General features: G+C 38.2%; 1 protein-coding gene and 1 long non-coding RNA gene across 15 annotated transcripts in view; one reads left to right on the top strand and one right to left on the bottom strand.

The window, feature by feature from the left end:
* KLF12 (KLF transcription factor 12) overlaps positions 1-18,874 on the top strand; it is a 405,368-nt gene that overhangs the window by 369,958 nt on the left and 16,536 nt on the right. For all 14 annotated transcript variants that reach the window (XM_074378321.1, XM_074378322.1, XM_074378323.1 and 11 more), the window contains one exon: positions 9,269-9,426. In XM_074378321.1, the coding sequence (XP_074234422.1) occupies positions 9,269-9,426 (158 nt within the window). The remainder of the gene's footprint in view (positions 1-9,268; positions 9,427-18,874) is intronic.
* LOC123613863 (uncharacterized) lies at positions 918-11,904 on the bottom strand. The gene is made up of 3 exons (XR_006721289.2): positions 9,602-11,904; positions 9,399-9,485; positions 918-2,438 (listed from the first exon to the last, which is right to left on the bottom strand). It is a non-coding gene; the product is annotated as an uncharacterized LOC123613863 (long non-coding RNA).

Below are 18,874 nucleotides of genomic sequence, written 5' to 3'. Positions count from 1 at the left end.
AACATGGATAAACTTTGAAGACTTTGTTTAAGTGAATGAAGCCAGACACAAAAAGCCACATTTGTACAATTCTGTTTCTATTAAATATCCAGAATAGCCAAATCCATAAAGACAGAAAGTTAGATTAATAGTTGCCAGGAGCTGGGGGTGGGAGTGGAAGAAGGGAGAATGACTGTTACTGAGTATGGAGTTTCCTTTTGGGATGATGAAAATATTTTAAAGCAAGCTAGTGGTGATGGTTGTACAACATTGTGAATGTAATGAATGCCACTGAATTGTACACTGGTTAGGGTGATTTTATGGTGTGTGAATTATGTCTTAATAAAATTATTAACCAAAAAAGGAAGAAGGAACCCCCAAGGTTAAGAAGTGTTGGAGATTTTTTGGACACTGAGTTTGGTTTACATTACTCTAGGCTAGTCTTCCTGACAACTCCACATTTGAAATATGAGAATGTGAAAATCAAAAAGATTAAATGTCTAAGACACCATAGCTAATAATTTATGAGTTATCATTCATATGTAGATTTTTAGATTAGAGTCAGTGTTTTTCTGTAGAAACCACAGCAAAAAAAAATTCTTGTTTTCTTTTTTCCTTAAAGGTAATAATATGAGCATATTGATCACAAACCTTTAGAAGTTTGCATATTAAAATACAGATTCAAATTTCACATCTTTTTCTCCATTTTTAAGATAAGATCAGCATGTTTCGCTTCTTTGTTTTTGTTTTGTTCTCCATATTTATTATTAGCACTTCACCCTAGTTCAGAAAGAAATTGATGAGACATACATTGAAGAATTATTATATAAAATTAAAACTATATACTTTGGAGTTGGGAGCCGTACAGTTAGACTGGAAAATAAACATGCCAAATCCTAGGCTATTGTGGTTGACTTTCCTAGCAGCCAAAGCAAAGAAGTAAATTAGGTGGGTATATTAGTTCTATCTGATGAAAAAAGAAAAAAAAAAAAAGAGTATCAATGTTGCCAAGCAGATTTTCCTTTATACTAAGCAAAAATTATAACACAGGTCTTTCTACAACTTCATTGGCGAGTGAAAAAGTCCTAGCTTGGGTCAAGAAACTACATGTCTGGTTCCAACTCTGCTACTGTTTAGCTGTGTGGGCTTGGCGTAGATTAGTTTAATTAACTTTCTGAGCCTTGGTTTCCTTATCTTCTAAATGTCTTTCAAATATGAATTTGGATCACTTTAATATACCTTCTGACTTTTCCAATATTAATTTGGCTGAGTATTTGAAGATTGAATTGAGTTTTTAGTTAAAAAAAAAAGATAAAATAGTCCTTCCATTAGATGAGATATTTTTCTCCAAAATTCAAATAACACACATGTTTTATGATAGGAGAAATGCCTATTTGTAACACCAGATAGCCCTTTTGGCCAAAAAAACTCAAGTAAGACATTATTAATGAGTTCTACTTGGTCTTATTATTTATGTATCCCTGTATGTGCAATTAAAACCTGTTTCAAAAATTTATGTAAGCGCAACTGCCAGATAGTTAACTGATATAATTTCAGTGCTCTTTAATAAAACAAATCTCTAGTGTAACATAGACCTGGTTAATGATGAGCATAAAATAGATGGAGGCTTGTGTTGATGGTCACTTAAAAAGTTTATTGATGGTTGCATTATAGTATCTCATTAGAACTGTGTATTTGAAACATTTTACATATGTTTCAGTAGTTAAGACAGAGTCTTATTATATACTGGACTTGCTTGGGGTACATCCATGTGACTACCTTACCAGTGAATCTGTCTATAAGAAGATCTTTGTGACACGGAAAAATTAATCTTCATTTCAAATTCTGCCCTAGAGCAGGGCTGTGGTGAGACTCCACTGTATGTACTTGGGAAGGTCCTCATGGGGTGAACTGTGTTCCCCAAGCTCCTTCCTCTCTTGTCACTCTTCTCAACACCTTTTGATAATGCTGCATTCTACAGAGACATACATATGACCATATCTTCATTCTTGAATAGTTTTAAGTTTATCTTTAATGAAATAAGGAGAACTTATTTTTCTAACTTAGCACTTTCTAACTTAGCGTGATTCTGGAGAGTCTCAAAATCAGATGGATTCAAGGGATACCCCAGTAAGATAAATATGTAGTGCTGCCCTAAGGCAACACGGGTGGTAGGGCTCGTGCCAGTCTGGGGAGGACAGCACCTGCCTTAAAGGCATTCTGATTTAAAATAATTAATCTGTCCAGACCTAGAAAGTTTTTTTGTTTTGTTTTGTTTTGTTTTGAGGTTTCAATGATCCATCAAGCTACAACTCCTGGCATGAACATAATGTAAACCCCATTGTTTTCTGAAGAAATTCTGTGGACACGTTCTGAATATTTCAACAAGTTTTGTGTCTTCTGTTCCCTGTCCAGTGTAATCCAGGAATCCACAGTTGTTTCAGTGTTTCTGTTCCATCCTGCAATATGAATTGACTTTATGGAGAAAAGTCTTTATATTACATACAATGTTCCCCCAAAAGAAACTATTTTAAGGAGATACTGTATTTTCAAAATGGATTTTCCTTGTTAGCAAACAATCCTCTCAACCTGTAATCTAAATTCATCATAAAAGTTTAATAATATAACCAATCACAGCAAATGTCATTAATGATTCATTTTTTTCTGTTAATCCATTTTACCTTTTACTTAAACAGACTCTGCTATTACTTGCTAAAATTTGATGAATCAAAAAAAAAAAAAAAAAAAAGCAGAAAGATGAGCCTGCACCAGTTTTAAGTATTTTAATGGTCCTGGATAGTGATGAAAAATACTTGGTAGCAGCTGTCATTTTTGAGGAAAATCATGATATACTATGAATCTATCCACAGACCCAACTAAAAAAAGATTCATTCATAAACTCCTTATTTTTTAATTAGTAGAAGATTTAATTTATTAAAATAAAGCTATAATTAGGAATATATTTTGGACATATCTGCTTGCGTGATAAAAGTGTCAAATTCCTAGTTGAATATATGCCAAGTTTGAGCTTTTTGACATATTTCAGCAAATGTATTGCTTTTAACTTATACATTTGGTGAAAATGACTTTATTTTTAATTTTTATTGAACCCAAATTTGAACGTGAAGTGGTATAATGTTTTAGTCACAGCTTCTGGAAAGATTGGCAACTTTCTTATCTTACAGTTTCAATCTGCTCAAAAGTAATTTTCTGTAGGAAACTATGGGTAGGAATGAAAGGGGAAGTTCAGATCAATGGATCTGTGCTAATTTGGAATGTAGCTTCTGGGGACTGGATGGTGAATATGTCTACATAACACCTTTTCCCCACTTAATAATATCATAGAAAAGGCATTGACATGGTTTGATAGAAGCTAGATAGAGTCTGTTACAGTATGGAAGGTAAATACAAAGATGCCTGCTTCTGAGAGCCATCTGCTGGTTAAGAAAAAGCCTGCAAAAACCTACAAATGTCTGGCTTGTCCACGTGAGTAGAATCTCGATTACTCAGACTTATGTAACTGCTGATTGACTGAAATTCTCATCAACTCTTTTCTTGGCTTGTGGCCTCGATATTTCATTCCCGGTGTGGTGTTTGATTTCCTAACGAGGAAGTTCTTCTAACTTCTGTCTATTCTGTGGCAGAAGCTAATTCAGAATTCCAGTAGGTGATATTTAATGTCCTATTGGAAGTAATTTTAAAATAAACTTTGGAAAACAGTACAAAATACACTTTTAAAACTGAATGTCCCCCCTTGCATTTGGGTAATTCTGTCGTGCAGCCAACTCTAAATGTTTTTGGTAAAATTGTAGATAAACTAAAATGGCAGGGAGGGAACAAGTTCTGTGGCCTTGATGGTCAAGGAAGACATAATTGCAGATCACTGCCAAACTCAGCCTCCTGAAAACATTTCCATTAAAACAAATATATATTTTATGGCAACCTTGAGAAAGTATTTTCTTAGGGAGATTAATAGTAAGTCATTACACTGAGTACCTCTACTGGCAGTATTTACAAAACAGTTTACCTTAAAATTCTTAAAAGTATATGCGTTATCATTTAAGAATGGCTACGTTTAAGACTACATTTATGTGGTGGTGTTTTCTGTCATAGGGTTAGAGGGAAACTTTAAATGATACAGAGTATTTTGTTGCTTTTTCATATTTTATTACATGCTGGTTTATGTTCCCATATATCTGAGTCAATACAGCATAATAATTAAGACTGGGTTCTGAAGTCAACCACTTGGGTTCAGATCATGGTATGGCCACCCACTTTGTTTCGGCCTTGGTCTTCACCTCTCTTTGCCTCAGTTTCCTCATCTGTAAACTAGGAATACGAATAATATTGACCTCAGAGAGTTGCTTTGAAACTTAAAGCATATAGAGCAGTGCCTTTAGCATTCTGTAAATGTCACCTGTCGTTGTTACCCTCCACCTTGCTCCTTGAAGTTGTGTTGAGATTGTGTAAATTGGCTAACACACCTTCTATTCCTCTGTTTTCTGCTCTTGTTTTAAAATTTAGGATATGTGGGTGTCCTCTTCCCAGCCTTAAAAGAACATCCTGGCTTTAAAAAAAAAAAAAAAAAAGGATTCCTATAGAAACTCCAATTTCAGTGAAGGGCGTCTCATCACACTAAGGTCACAAGTGACAAGTGGTCTTTTATTACCTGCTGATTACAGTTAACCTTAATTTCTTTCATAGCAGCCATGGAGTGCCTTCTTTTTAAATAGAGCTGTTCCTGGATGTGACTTTTCGAGCCTCTCTGGGTTTAATTCTAATTTAACTTGCCATTCCAAGTGGGACTGTTGTGCAACGGAAGCCATGATTCACTCATTTGTTCTCTCTGCATCTAATCATTACAACGCAGTGCCCGTGAGGCCCCCTCAGGTGTTCACTCATTTCTCTAAATGATCTTACCTTCCGGGGAAGGGAGTGGGCCTTTAGTTAATTGTTCTTTTGAACTGCACAGATGTGTTTAGTACAGTGTCAGGGAACACACTAGCAACTGTTTTGCGCTACCATTTTCATCATACCAAGCTCATTACTAAGGATTATTGGAAGAATCCGATGCTGGCGTCTGCAGCAGTCACTTGCGCATTTCCATTCTTTGAAGTACAGAAGTCAGTTTGCGTGCATTTGAAGATACCTTAAGTGCCTTCAAAACAAAGAGCTTATTGCTCAGAAGGCATAGAAAGGGCGGAATAGAAACACCCAACGTGTAATTAGAGCTGTTCTGTTACCAAACACCATGCTTGTGAGCCCCAGAGTGAGACAGGACAGGACGGTATTGCCAAGAGTTCGAATCATTCCTTCACCCTTTCCTGCTTACCTAGATGCTCACCAAGGATCAAAGGGAAGATTTTTATTTCATTCACCACCATCTAGTTTAATTTTAAGCCTTGTTTTAGAATGCCCTTTTCTTGAATTTAGAGCAGAGAACCAAGACACTTATGTACGTGTGGTTACCCGGGAGCCCTGATATTCAGTAGCCACTTTGTATATTACAGCATTTAAAACATGAAAGTAACGGAAATGAGTGTAAGACTGAGGACCCAAGTGACCATTATCAGAAGACTTACAATCAGAGAACCCTAGTAACAATTAATTAACCAATTACGGATGAATTAATGAGTCAATAATATTAAACTAAAATTAGGAATACCTGACTTAATACACTCATCCATTCATCCATCCATCTATTCATTCATTCTGTTTAGCAAATGTTTCTTGAACGCCCACAAGTTCTGGGCTCCAGAGACACAAAAGTACTTGTTACCAGCACCTGGACTGTCAGATTTCCTGCCACGGACTTGGTGTGGCCAAACCCCCAACCCGTGGCTGTCTTCCACCTCCAGTACTCACCAACTGTAGGGCCATATGCTGTGGGCTCCCATACATAGCAGCCCCGCCATGGAGCTGGGTTATCCTCACCTCTTCCTGTGTTCTTTAAGCTCTTCTGCATTTTTGACTCTTTTTAACTTCAGCTCTACTTACCTTCCTGCCTTTGCACAAAGAGATCAAATACTAGTTCTGAGAGGTACAGCCTAACCTAAGGTACTTTGACATCTTCTGAGGAAGTCTCTGCCATTTAAAAAGGGGAAACCAGAGAGAAATTTTACTCATTGAATGTCATTTTAAAGCTAGCTTTGCTGGGTCCAGCTATCATTGAACATACCTTTAAAAATTATTATGATTATTATGATTATTATTACTACTACTACTACTACTACTACTACTACTACTACTACTACTACTACACATACATTTAGGTGGTTGTTATTCATAACGTCCTAAAACGTTTCACTTTAAAATTAGGAAAACCAGGATATGAAGTTTTGTAGAACATTAAGGCCATCTACCTAACAGGTCTTGACTTTGATGTAAATTCAGAAATCCGAGTGAAGAAATTTCATGCCATTCTGTAGCCTTTGCTCTGCCTTCCCTGCCTGCTGTGTAGTTCAGTGGTTGATGGCCTGTATAGCATCATTACTTCAATGGTCCCTTAAAGACCTGCTTAGTAGTTAATGGGGTTTGATTTCAGATGTATTTTTCACTTTTCTCAGTATATGTGAATACATGACAGGATAAGTAACTAAAATCAACTACAGACAAAACAATATGTGTGTGTGTGTGTGTGTGATTTTGCATGTTACACTCAGACTTCTACCTATTAATGTGTAGAAAGGATTGTACAAAACATAGTGCTCTTATTATAAAGTTATAATTTGAAGGAAAGCAATACCATGTCATTTTCTCAATTTAAAAGGTGTCAAGCAGATCACAACGTGAAAGTATCTATTTCTGAGGTCCCCAGTGAAAAGATCTATGTTGATTTTCATGACTAGATAGTCAGGAAAGGAATTAGCATTGCTCTGTCATCACACGTACAGGCTCACTTGTTCACAAGAATCATACCCTAAGCCAGAACATGCCTCATCAGGAGTGCTCTTTCTAAAGCTGTTCTTCCACGGGGCAGGCCAGTCACACTATTTTGATTCTTTTCACAATAGGCTCCAATCCCTGCATCTGAGTCAGGTATGTGGGAAACCACAAATCCGCACTGAGTGATAAGAAGGCTGAAAAAGTCGTTCAGCCATCCCATATGGTCTTTCGTTCAACTAAGAGAGATCTTGCATAAAAGTGTTTGACACAAGTAGTTAAACATCATTTATATTTGAGCTTATCTAAACATCTAGACCTTTGGCTACTGACTCTGTTATTTGTACAAGTGTAAAGATACATGGAAACTTAAAAGGCATGTATGTGGAAGGAGACATTCAAAAAAATTCACTGGAGTAATGTTATAGTGAAATCTTAAAAACAATCTATATGTCCATCACGTAAGAAATGGATTTTAAAACTCTGGGATGAATATTCATGAGAATATTCCCATATCTCGTCTGAGTCAAGTATCCACCAACAACAGCCCATGGATCAAATACATCCCACTGTTTGTTTTGTAAATAAAGTTTTGTTGGAATATAGTCATACTCATTTGTTTATGTGTTCATCTATAGCTACTTTCATGCTGCAATTACAGGGTTGATTTGTTATAACATAGGCCATCTGACTCTCAGTCAAAGTAAATATTCACCATCTAGGCCTTTACAGAAAAAGTTTACCAACTCCTGATCTATGCTAAAACACCACTTATTGTAAATACACCATTATTTTATGTACCACTAAGAAACAAAAAACTTATGTCAATTGAACCATGACAAGCCATCAAATGTCAGAAGCATCCTGATTTTAGAGACATTGGAATGTGAAAAAATTCATCTTAGAATCAATGAATTGTGGTATATGGCACTTCAGATAAATAAACTACCGTGTTTGTATCAACATGGCCAGATCTCAGATCCTTAATTTTGAGTGAACAAAAGTCAAGTGTAGAACAAGTTGGGGGATGGTGTGAACAGCTTATTATGTATATGTCTCTTAAAAATCACAGAGCAATAGAATGAGTTTCCAGGAATGCAGATACACACAGGCGAGCATAATTTAAAAGAATTGTAAGACTTTAAAGAAAACTGGTGATAGAGCTTTTCCCTGGGAGGAGGAGACGAGATCAAGATAATGGTGGAAGACAAGGTGGGACGGGTTTCATCTTTATCTGTGGTGGTCAGTTTTTTTAATGAGTGATTTATTAATCAAAAGTAATTTTAGGGGGAGTATATAGCTCAGTGGTAGAGTGCATGCCTAGCATTCACAGGGTCCTGGGTTCAATCCCCAGTACCTCCATTAAAAATTAAGAAGTAAATAAACCTAACTACCACCCCCCAAAAAAAATGTAAAAAAGTAATTTTAAAAAGCATCAAAACATGGAAAAGCTGGAGGAAAATATGTCAAAATACTAACAGCGGTCGTTTTTTACAGTAGAAATTTGAGTGATTGCTTTTGATTATATTTTACTGTAATTGTAAAGAACTTCATGAATAACTAAAAAAGATGAGTCATGTTCTTCATTTCTATCTCAATCAAAAGAGGTTAAGATTTGAAGAAGTACATGTTAATCAGTTACCTGACATTACAAACTAATCCTGTTTTTCTGCTGTGGCATTAAGATTAAACAATGTACAAGTCAGGGCCAAATTTCACAGTTAAAACTTTTTTGTCATAATGTGGAACAGCTAATCTTTAAATACAATGCACTTTATTCCTCAGCGTGAAAAACCACCAACTGGAAAAATTAAATGTCAGGTGCATTTTATGGAACAGAAATAGCTTGTCATGAGTCATATTATTGATGTACTGATGTCATTTCTTTCAGCCTGACCTCGCTTGTTTTGAAATGTACATTGTACGATTTTCTATGTTGTCACATGCAGTTCAGACCCTCATGTTACTTATTAAATGCATTCGTGTTGTCATCTATCTGTAACAGGTCTTTCTAAAATGTTCTCTTTAAGTGTATTCAGAAGTTCAAAACTTTGAGGGATAATTTTAACGCCACCAGATTGTCTCTTTGGATGATAGAGATCTACTTACCATTGTCCAACGTGAAAGCAACAAAAAGTGCTCTCATTTAGTTTTTTGTTTTTGTCATGTTGTTGTTGTTTTAAGCATGTCTTATTCTCCCTAGGAGTGTTTCCTCAAAAATAGGTCAAGCTGCCTGTCTTCGAGATTAAGAATTCAAATGTGTCCCAGAAAGTGACAGCGGGAAATGTGGACCTGGGGCCTTGTGTCTGTATGAGGCTACCAAGTCTGAGGCTCAGATCTCATGCCACCAGAACCACAGTAGAGGGCTGTGTTTCTCACCAATTCCATCTACTTTTTCTTTTTCCAGTTCAATTTCACCATTTAGTATTGAGAGCACAAGACGCCAGAGACGATCTGAATCCCCCGACTCCAGAAAACGGCGGATCCACAGATGTGATTTTGAGGGATGCAACAAAGTGTACACAAAAAGTTCTCACCTGAAGGCTCATCGAAGGACGCATACAGGTACAGCTCTGCGGGGCTTCTCACCTGACAGTCGGTGAGGGTCCAGAAAAGGCCACCTGCTGGAAGCAGAAACAGTTGCGGTGGGGCATTTTGTTGTATGTGATGAAGTCATGGTACAGGATGCTTGCCCGAAGTCAGACAAGCATCATAGAGTCTGAAGTTCGCTTTTGCTCACCTTGGAGCCATGAGAGTGCTGAAATGTTTTGTGCTCACCCATCAAACGTGCCTCTTGAGTTCAGTTCCTGATCAGTTTAGTTTAGTTTTGAGTTTAGTTATGAATGAAGTGCATTCCCTCTTTCAGTTGAAAAAGGCCTGCATCTCAGTGAAGTTCAGCAATCAGAGAAGTCTGTCTTCTGTGTCTTAAGGACTTTTATGATAATGGTGTGAACACAGTTGTGTAGTCTTTTCCATGAGCAGCACTGGAACATCATCATTGTCTAGTTTGTCAGGTTTTTAAATGTCTAAGTGCACATCAAACAAGCTTGAACAGAATCGGTCCCTTAAAGTTAGCTTTTTTTTATCACCACTAAGATCATATATTTTTCTTCTCGATCTTGTCCCCCAAATAAACCAAAATATAAAATGAGATTGACATACACATAGCACTGCAGGGAGTTTAATATTTCTACCTCACTCCTGATTTTCACTGGTATTGTTTTGTATATGGAGAGGATTTTTAGTCATCACAGTTCACAGAGGAGGAAATTGAGACAAGTGATTCACTGACTTTTTCACCACCCCCCATCTACCCATCCACCCATCCACCCACCCACCTACCTATCCACTCACCTGTTCACCCACCCATCCACCCACCCAGGAAAGAGTCTGGCAACTCTTCACTTAGCTCCCTACTCACCCGATCCATCTACTACCTTGTGTGTCCCCCACCTGGCATTCCCTGGCTTCCTTGGCTTCTGGACCCTGTTGGGTACCACCAGTGGGAGGCTCTGGGAAGAGATCAAAGGTGGAAAGAGAACCCCCCAGTTACAGGACCTTTTCTAGGAAAAGTGACTGGTGGCTGGAATGTGGGAACCTCCAAAGAAGCAGAGGGAAGAGAGAAATCCAGTCACACACATTCCTGGTAGCAACGTGTCTTGCATCCAACCAGCCCAGTCCAGTGACTGCCCTCAACAGGAGACAGCCGCCAGCACCCGCCTCAAACTGGGAGGTTCAAATCTCAGACTCCTGTGGGGCTGTATAAATAGGACTCCCATCTTGAATACATTAAAATAACTACACTGCATAAACTGTTTCCCAGCGAGGTAGCAAAGTCATTTAAGTCGGCATTCTTTGCTGTTGATTTAGCCTTGTTACAGATTATTTGAAAGCTGCTTTACAGAGACTTTCACAACTCCAGACGTTGAGGTGGGGCATCTTGTGTGTGATGAAATTATGGTGCAGGATGCTTGCCCGAAGTCAGACAAGCATCATAGAGTCTGGAGTTCGCTTTTGCTCATCCAACACGGTATTTTTTTTTTTTACTATTTCTCAGAGTAATTCAACATGGTGTGCAAACTGCATCTTCCATCTTTCCTCTCTGCTCCCAGTCTTTCTCCCATTTCCACTTAGTCCCAAATTTCTTCCCTTTCTATTGGTTCTGAGCCTCCCCAGGAAAGTTTTTCATCGGTTTCCTAGGCTCTGTTTTTGAATCAATTTCCTTATTAAGGCAAAGGATGAATATAAAAGACATGAAAGTTGAATAAGCATGTTTCATCCTGTCAGTAGATAGTGAACACAAATCTTAGTAGCAAGGATGATCAGGCCATATTACTGACTTTTTATGGGAGCATTTCTGGTAAAAAAAAAAAAAGAAAAAAAGAATGACCTTTCTTCAGTGAATCATATATTTTGAGTTAGCCCTATTTTCCTTGAACTTTCGGAAATTCTTATTAGCCTCATTTTCACAGACACCTCTGCTTCATTTATCCAAGTGATGAACAGTGAAAGAGGGGGAAAGGTTTAATTAGGTACTATTAAAGGATTTAACGTCATGGCATTATAAGATTGCATCTAATAGGTTTTAATATATATCATGAAAGTGGGGGACATGTGATGTAGGCGTTATAATTCAAAGCAATAGAAACCTTTTATGCTGAAGCAGAATTCATTAGCTTGGCTTATTAATAAGATGAAATCATAGACTCCTAGAATCCAAGTGGACCTTATAAGTCACAGAGTTTTCTAATTAGAGGAATCCCTTGGGTGTCATCTGTCACAGACAAGTCCCTACCATGCCGTTTCCTGTGAATTTAAGATATCTTCTCTTTCATTTGATCCTGATAACACCTAGGGGCTGCAGGTGTCATGATCTCCTTGGTACAAGTGTGGCTCGTGGTCAAGTATAATTTCCTACAGCACTCATTTTCCCACCTCTCCTTAAACACTGCATGTGACTGAGAGCTTTTTCTTCTGCAAGACAAGTTGGGTGGAATTTCTGAAGGCACAGCCTCATCTCACGGTGTTGGATTTTCTCCTGTGGCGCTGTCTGACTCTCAGGGGCTGTCTGGTTGAATGGAAGAGCCCCAATCATCATACAGTAATTTTCGCTCCCTGGCCCTGGTGCTCCTTGCAACACGGCCACGAGCCACCAGCATCTCCATTTCTCCAAATCAGACAGCTTCAGTTCTCTCTGCCATGTCTTTCTAGGTATACTCCCACGTATTGCTGCGTCTTTTTAAGTTTTCACACCACAAATTGAGGGAAGAGCTCTTGTTAATGGACGTCTCTTAATAGATGCAGAGATAATGTTAAGTCTTTTAGCGATTGAATCTGTGAGGTCATCTAAGTCAAAAACTGCTTGGAGCGAGATCTTTCCATCCCCTTTACCTATAATGGGTTTTTTTTTTGAAAAAACCTAACTGTGCAATGTTGTATTTGCTCTTGAACTTGTCCGTCACATGATGGCTCCCTTGGGAACAGTGAATTTCCTCTCACTGAGGTGTTTTGCCGCAGATTGGATGATCTCTTCTGGGAGATACAAGACAGAATCATTACTGCGAGGGCTGAATATACCCTTTCAAGTCTGGGAAGTAATTATAATATTATCCATTTGATTGGCTTGGCCCCATTAGTCTAATAGACTGAAATGACTGCAGGACCTCTCCCTGCCCCGCTCCCTTTCAGTTTTTTAGCTCTCTCCTTCAAGCTTCTCCATTTTTCCAGGTACTGAGTAGAACAGGTTCAAGGAAGAAGCCCTGAGATGTGACCCTGGAGATGTCCATCCTCGTGGGTCTTAATTCATTAACTTCCAGCTACGAACCCACCTCATGGTCCTACCTCCAGTCCACATTTCTTGATCTCACAGCTACATCAAAAAGTCCTGTGAAATTCCTGCTCCAAAACCAGATATACCAAATCCATCCATCCACTTAGCAGAGAAATCCTTTCTCTGTGCAAGGCCCAGTCTCCTAAACTGTCAGTCAAATAACAGTGTTTTTCAAAAGAAAGGGTGAAATTTGATTTGCTGCCTCTGGTTCAAAGTGAGCCCATACTGGTTTCTGAGGCATAATTATGTGCAAGATTTCATGACTTTATGTTCACAATGAAATCAACACTAGTTTGGTAGGGATTCAGGTTGGCTTGCTTTGCTTTTAATAAGTATCTTCTTAGCCTTACCTTTGCTCCAGGCATATTGAGTAAGTAAAACCCAGTACAAACCATAATAATGAATGTGAAGTTTGGGATTATAGCAGATGACTTATGAGAACAGCACATGTGATGGGAGGGGAGCAAGGGGCACTGAGACACTTTCTTTGAAAAGTCACGTTAATTCTACCTTTAACACTTGTTCCTTTGTGCTTTATTAGTACATGATCAGTCATCTGTTTAGGACTTATCCATACAATAAGTTAAACATATGCGGAGAAGTGTGAAAGAGGAGATTTTCTACACATTAACAAGGAATTTAGATTTAAAAAAGGAATGCTGAAGAGTACCTTTTGCACTTTGAAAATAATTAAGTATATTTTCATGAATGTGTGGTTTAGATAACAAAGATTTGAACAAATGTTTTCAAATGCCTGACTAACACCTGCCTGTGGTAAATCATTTAAGGCACGTTCAGTAGAAGAAAAAACATGTATCTTGGCAATCACATTCATGCTACTGTCAGCAGGTAACGTTATTCCTATTCACTGGTCTAAATTGTGTGTCTCCTCTGCAGGAAGCAGTGTACAGTGAGTTTAAATGAATATTCATTGAAATTAAGTGAATATGTATTGGAATTAATAGTCACTTAAATCTGTGCTATACATAACTACAATGTACGATGAATTTCCCTCATTTTAAGAATTTTATTGCTTATTAATTGAGCTAAATGTAAATTTTAGAAGAAAATAGTTCTATGAATTTAGTATTGCTGTTGAGAATTCTCATTATTTTCCAAAAATATATGCCGTCATTTTCTAAAACAACTCTCAGGCACCAATGTTTCTTACAGCCACTAGATGGTGCTCTACAACCAGATGTTGGGTCTGGTCTAAGAGGGTCTAAGAAAGTCAGCCAGAACCCTCTAGTGGTACGTTAGACATGATGTGATTATCAGTGTTCTGCAGAATATTATAATTTAATGATGAACAAGGAAAAGGCAAGATAAAAATTTGAAACCAGATTTTTTAAACTGATTTTTAACAGAAAAATATTCAGTTTCAAATGAATCTGAATTTGAAGATTTCAACTTGATATCCTGCTCTCTGATAAATCTCTGAAGCTTATTTAGCCAATCTTGTCTAATATTCATTTGAATTCACATGAAAACTACACATCTAAGTTTTAACAATTAGTAAACATAAAGCAGTCACATTTCTTATCTATCTAGCTTTAGAAAAAATAATTCATATCTGAATTTTACACATCAAGGAAGTTAACTCATAAGGATACTTTACAAATATTAACCAATTTTGATTTAAAACTCTCTCAAATGTGTCTTCGCTACCTTTACAAATGAAGGAAATGATGCATTTAGACCTTCTTTTGAGGAATGAAGTCTTTGTAACTAATATCATTTGCTATTATTGATATAAGATAATGACTGCATTTGGACTACACATACACACACACACACACGGATCCAAAATGCCTGCAGATTCCATGTCTTTTCCCTTTTTAATTTCTCACTGCTATTCCTATATTTCTTACTTATAATTTGACACCTTATTTTATTGAATGAGATTCTGAAATGATTTGCTGCTACTCCAAGAAAGAAAATCATGAGCTGTGTGAAGCTGTGCATCTTGGTGGCCTTTTGTTCACAAGTCTTGTGGTTGCTAGATCTTACCTTCAGGTATAGCTTTATAATTTCACATCTGTCTTCATTAATTAAATAACTCATCCCATATAAAGCTCCATGTCAGACCCTCTGTCTAGATTCGTTGTTAGATAAAGCATAGGGCTTAGTGATGCTAAGATAATAAATCACTTAAGAACAAACTGATGTTTTTCAGGTAAAAATCCTCTCCCAGTAAGTTGTTTGTAGATCGTGGCCAAACAGCTCAGAAATATGCATCATATTGGTAACTGCAGAGAAATAGGGAACTGCAATGGAAATAGAATTAAATTTGAAGTCAGGACACCGAAGTTTGAATCTGCTTTTGGCCCCTATCTGGTTGGTGAACTTAAACAAGTTACTTAACTGTGTGAACCTCAGACTTTCTTTTTTTTTTTAACTTTGAACATAAATATAGCAGGTTGTTGCATAATTACTACAGGAGGCATCTTTTTTTTTTAATATATATATATATCCTCAGTAAACACAGTGACTAACACATTGTAAGGACCCAATCATTATTTGTTGAATTGAAATTGTGTTATATGTAGATATGGATAGGGATGTATGTTGCTTTTGTGAGCAGTAGGTTTAAGGCAAAAAAAAGTTTGGATAATTTAGTATACTCATTACAGCCAGCTGTAATTATAATAATCTCTTTATCTCAGATTCAACTAATTTAAAATTTATACAATGCAGAAAATGTTGGAGTAAAGCTAGCATTTAATAAGCCCTTTTTGTCATTTAAAAAATGATAGTATAAACAGTCTTTAAGGAATATATTTATAATATTTAGTAAAAGATCATCTTCCATTTGAAAGGTCCTATTCATAGAGAAATTCACCAAGACACGCATTTAGTATTTTCCATGTCTGAGGCACTGGAGATTTTTCTTGAAAAAGGCCCAAAGAGGCAAAGCTGCCATTTTCAATGAACTTGTCCTTAACTGATACCAGATAAGACTCTTTGAATGGTCATAACAAAGGTCAAGTGGACAAAGCCATGTCATAAAGATACAAGCAGACAAAATGAACACCATGGGAGCTGTCTATTATGACCAGGGAATTTAGGGGCTCCTTTCTAAGCTGGCCGTCCAAGGCCCTTCTCATCTGACTCCTATCCATCTGCTAAACCTCATTTGCTGAACCTATCCCAATTTCCCCCATCCCCCAGCCATACCGATGAACCAGTCTCCAGAGGCACCTAGCTATATGGAGCAGGTCATTTGTATGCTCTTCCTTCTATCTGAAATGGCCTGCCTAGGGGCCTTCTTTCTTCCTTCTTTAGTTGGTAAACTCCTATTTATTTTTCAAAAATGCCTCAGCATGGCCTTGGCAATCTCTTTGACCACCCTCCTTCCCCAGGCAGAGTACTGTCCTCTGTGACCCTGGAGCACCTGGACGGTTCCCTGCCGTGGGAGTTCAGTGGTCAGAAAGGAAGGCAGGGGGGAAACAGTGGAGCAGTAGAAACAAGAGGGCATGGCACCTGGTTAGACACGAAGGCAGGGTCAGAAGGAGCCTTTGAAGACGTCCAGCGTGTGTGGCCAGGAGTAAGGGATGCTGTGAACAAACGTGGAGACCAGTGGTGAGAGAGAACTGGTCTTTCCTGAGGACCTGCCAGGTCCCAGGCAGAGTGCTCTCTGCTCTGCTAGCGATTAACATATTTTGATCGCATCTGTAAATCCCTCGGAAGATTAGAGCACTTGTCCACCGTCATGTAGTGGACAAGGAGTGGAGCTGAGATGCAGCCTCTGGTTTCTCTAGAACCCGTGCTGGTGTCACTACACCCGGTCATGGCCAAGTATGCTAATAACCTGCCAGTCTCCCCCGACTTGGGCCATCCTCCTAGTATGTCTAGCCAGCAGTACCTATCTGTTCAGAGTAGGGCATTAAGCTACTTAGAAGTCATAAGATAGCAAAGGATGTTACGTCGTCTATTTTTAAGGTTTTTCATTGACGTGAACTGATCATTCTAGTCTGCTAAAATTTTGCTTTGTTAGAAAGCCAGTGAGAAGACAAGGACCAAGGACCAGAAGCATTAATAATTAAATTAACAGGGCAGCTCTTGAGTGCTTTCCGCCATAAATGAAGTTGGGGGTGGGGCGAGGGGATGTTGAGGGAGTATGGTATAGCTCGGTGATAGAGCACATGCTTAGCATGCACAAGGTCCTAGATTCAGTCCCCAGTGCCGCCATTAAAAACGAAAGAAAAAGAAAGACGAAAACATCAAGGAGTTCTAAATGTGGTCGGGGAGACGGCCACATCTGCAGGTATCTAGCAGGTAAGCGTGATCAGGAAGCCACGAGTGAGCTTGATACAAGCTGCTGCTGCAGCACAGCAGGGGTAATTGGTCCCAACTGCAGCGATGTGCTGACCATCACCTGCCCACGGGAACAAGCACGCAAGTGCCCCCTCTAAAAGGGAAGCTGAAAAAGCTGGATCAATAATGTACTGCTCTGAAAGTGTTACACCTGTTTTCATGCTGGAGCAGGAATTATTTTAACCTAGAGAGTGCTTTTCAGAAATACATTGAACCCATGGTTCACAACTATCTGAATGTAGATACCGGGGCTGTACATGTTTGATTCAGTTGGGTTTTGAAGTGTTACCTTATTTATGTAAAAAGTCAATTCATCTTTTTCATATATTTAAAAAAGTAAATCCTTCTAAAGCAGCCTACCAATTATCACCTCAGTTGAATGAACAGGTTACTAAGTGAGTTTGTTTCTTAATTGTATTGGCACACAGAACATCAGTGACAGTGGGAGGTTAAAAAGGTCATGGGATTCTATGACCATGCTCTTCATTTTCCTTCCTTTGCTTTTGTGTTTATTTTATTCATTCAGCCATCAAAACTGTGTTGTAAGGAGGAGTGGGGCAATAATATTCCCAGCCCTTGGACTCTCGTGTTCTGCCGAATAACTAGATTATGCATGTTGGTCATCTTATCCTGAGTGGCAAAATTAACTACTACTAGTGTAAAATATGTGGTTTTAATGGAACCATTAAAGATAATGAGGAACTGTTTTTTTGTGGAAAATAGAGCCACAACTAAAGGATACATTAAAATGTCTGTTTATAAGGCTTAAGACATTGTAATCAATTTTTTGTAACTAAAAATAGAATTATAATGTAAATATATAGTTTTTAAGATTAAAATAACTAATGCTCATTTGAGGGGGAAAAAGGCTCAATCCCATGTCATGTTACTAATTTTAAAGGTTTAAAATGAGATATTTATTTGCAGACTAGACCTATAGATGATACTAGCTGTAAAAAACCTCCCATGTAAAATATATATCCTAATTCAAAGTATATATTTCAAAATATACATTCTAATCCAAAATATATATTTCAAAATATATATTCTCCCTTTCAAAAATATATGCTCTAATTAATTGCATTGAAAATATTGTGGAATGAATAAAATGCAGGCAGTAGACTCTGTTTCACAAAATGGGTTACTCCTATATTCACCCTTCTGTGTTATATTTTTAAAAGAATACAAGCCATTTGAATTCAAGTGGTTCATTCATTTGACCAACAGGCACTTACTACCCCAGAGCACAGTGGTAAGCCATCCTTGGGACCACACTGCTGAGTGAGCTGGACAGGCAGGAAAATCTGCTGTCACAGTGAGATGGGGTGTGATGAGGGTTAATACAGGTGTGCTCGGGGCACTGCGGAGTGGCATGATTAGATGGTTTCAGGAAGTGTTTCTTCTATGCAGTGCAGGCAATAAACTGGAGCGGGTGGGTCATCAGACAGGGAAACAGACCACTGGAAGTTGGTATTGGTGAAAGGTGGTAAGACCCTAAAGAGCAGGGGGAACTGGCAGATGGAAGCATCAGGTTGAGGCAGGTAGAGAATAACACATAGGAAAGAGTCCAAGAAATATCTCCAACCAGAGAGATTTATGACTTGATACCTGAATAGGTGGGGTTGTCTTTTGTTCCCAGATAGCAAAACAGGAGGGACACGTCTTGTCTGAGTGATGGATGCTGAATAGTGTTTTGGTCACGTTGAGGCTGCTTTCAGGCTGCCAACTGGAAACGTTGTGTACCCTGCATGGTGCTTGGGAGAGTGAGGTGTAGACACTGGGGAATCTTTCCCTTGTAAGTTGTGGTGGAAGCCGTTGGAACCAAGGAGAACCTACGCAAGTGAGAAGTCAAAGCCAAATTCTCAG

The sequence above is a fragment of the Camelus bactrianus genome, chromosome 14, assembly GCF_048773025.1.
Source record: "Camelus bactrianus isolate YW-2024 breed Bactrian camel chromosome 14, ASM4877302v1, whole genome shotgun sequence".
Lineage (NCBI taxonomy): Eukaryota > Metazoa > Chordata > Mammalia > Artiodactyla > Camelidae > Camelus > Camelus bactrianus.
This window is presented reverse-complemented; position numbering and strand designations above follow the sequence as displayed.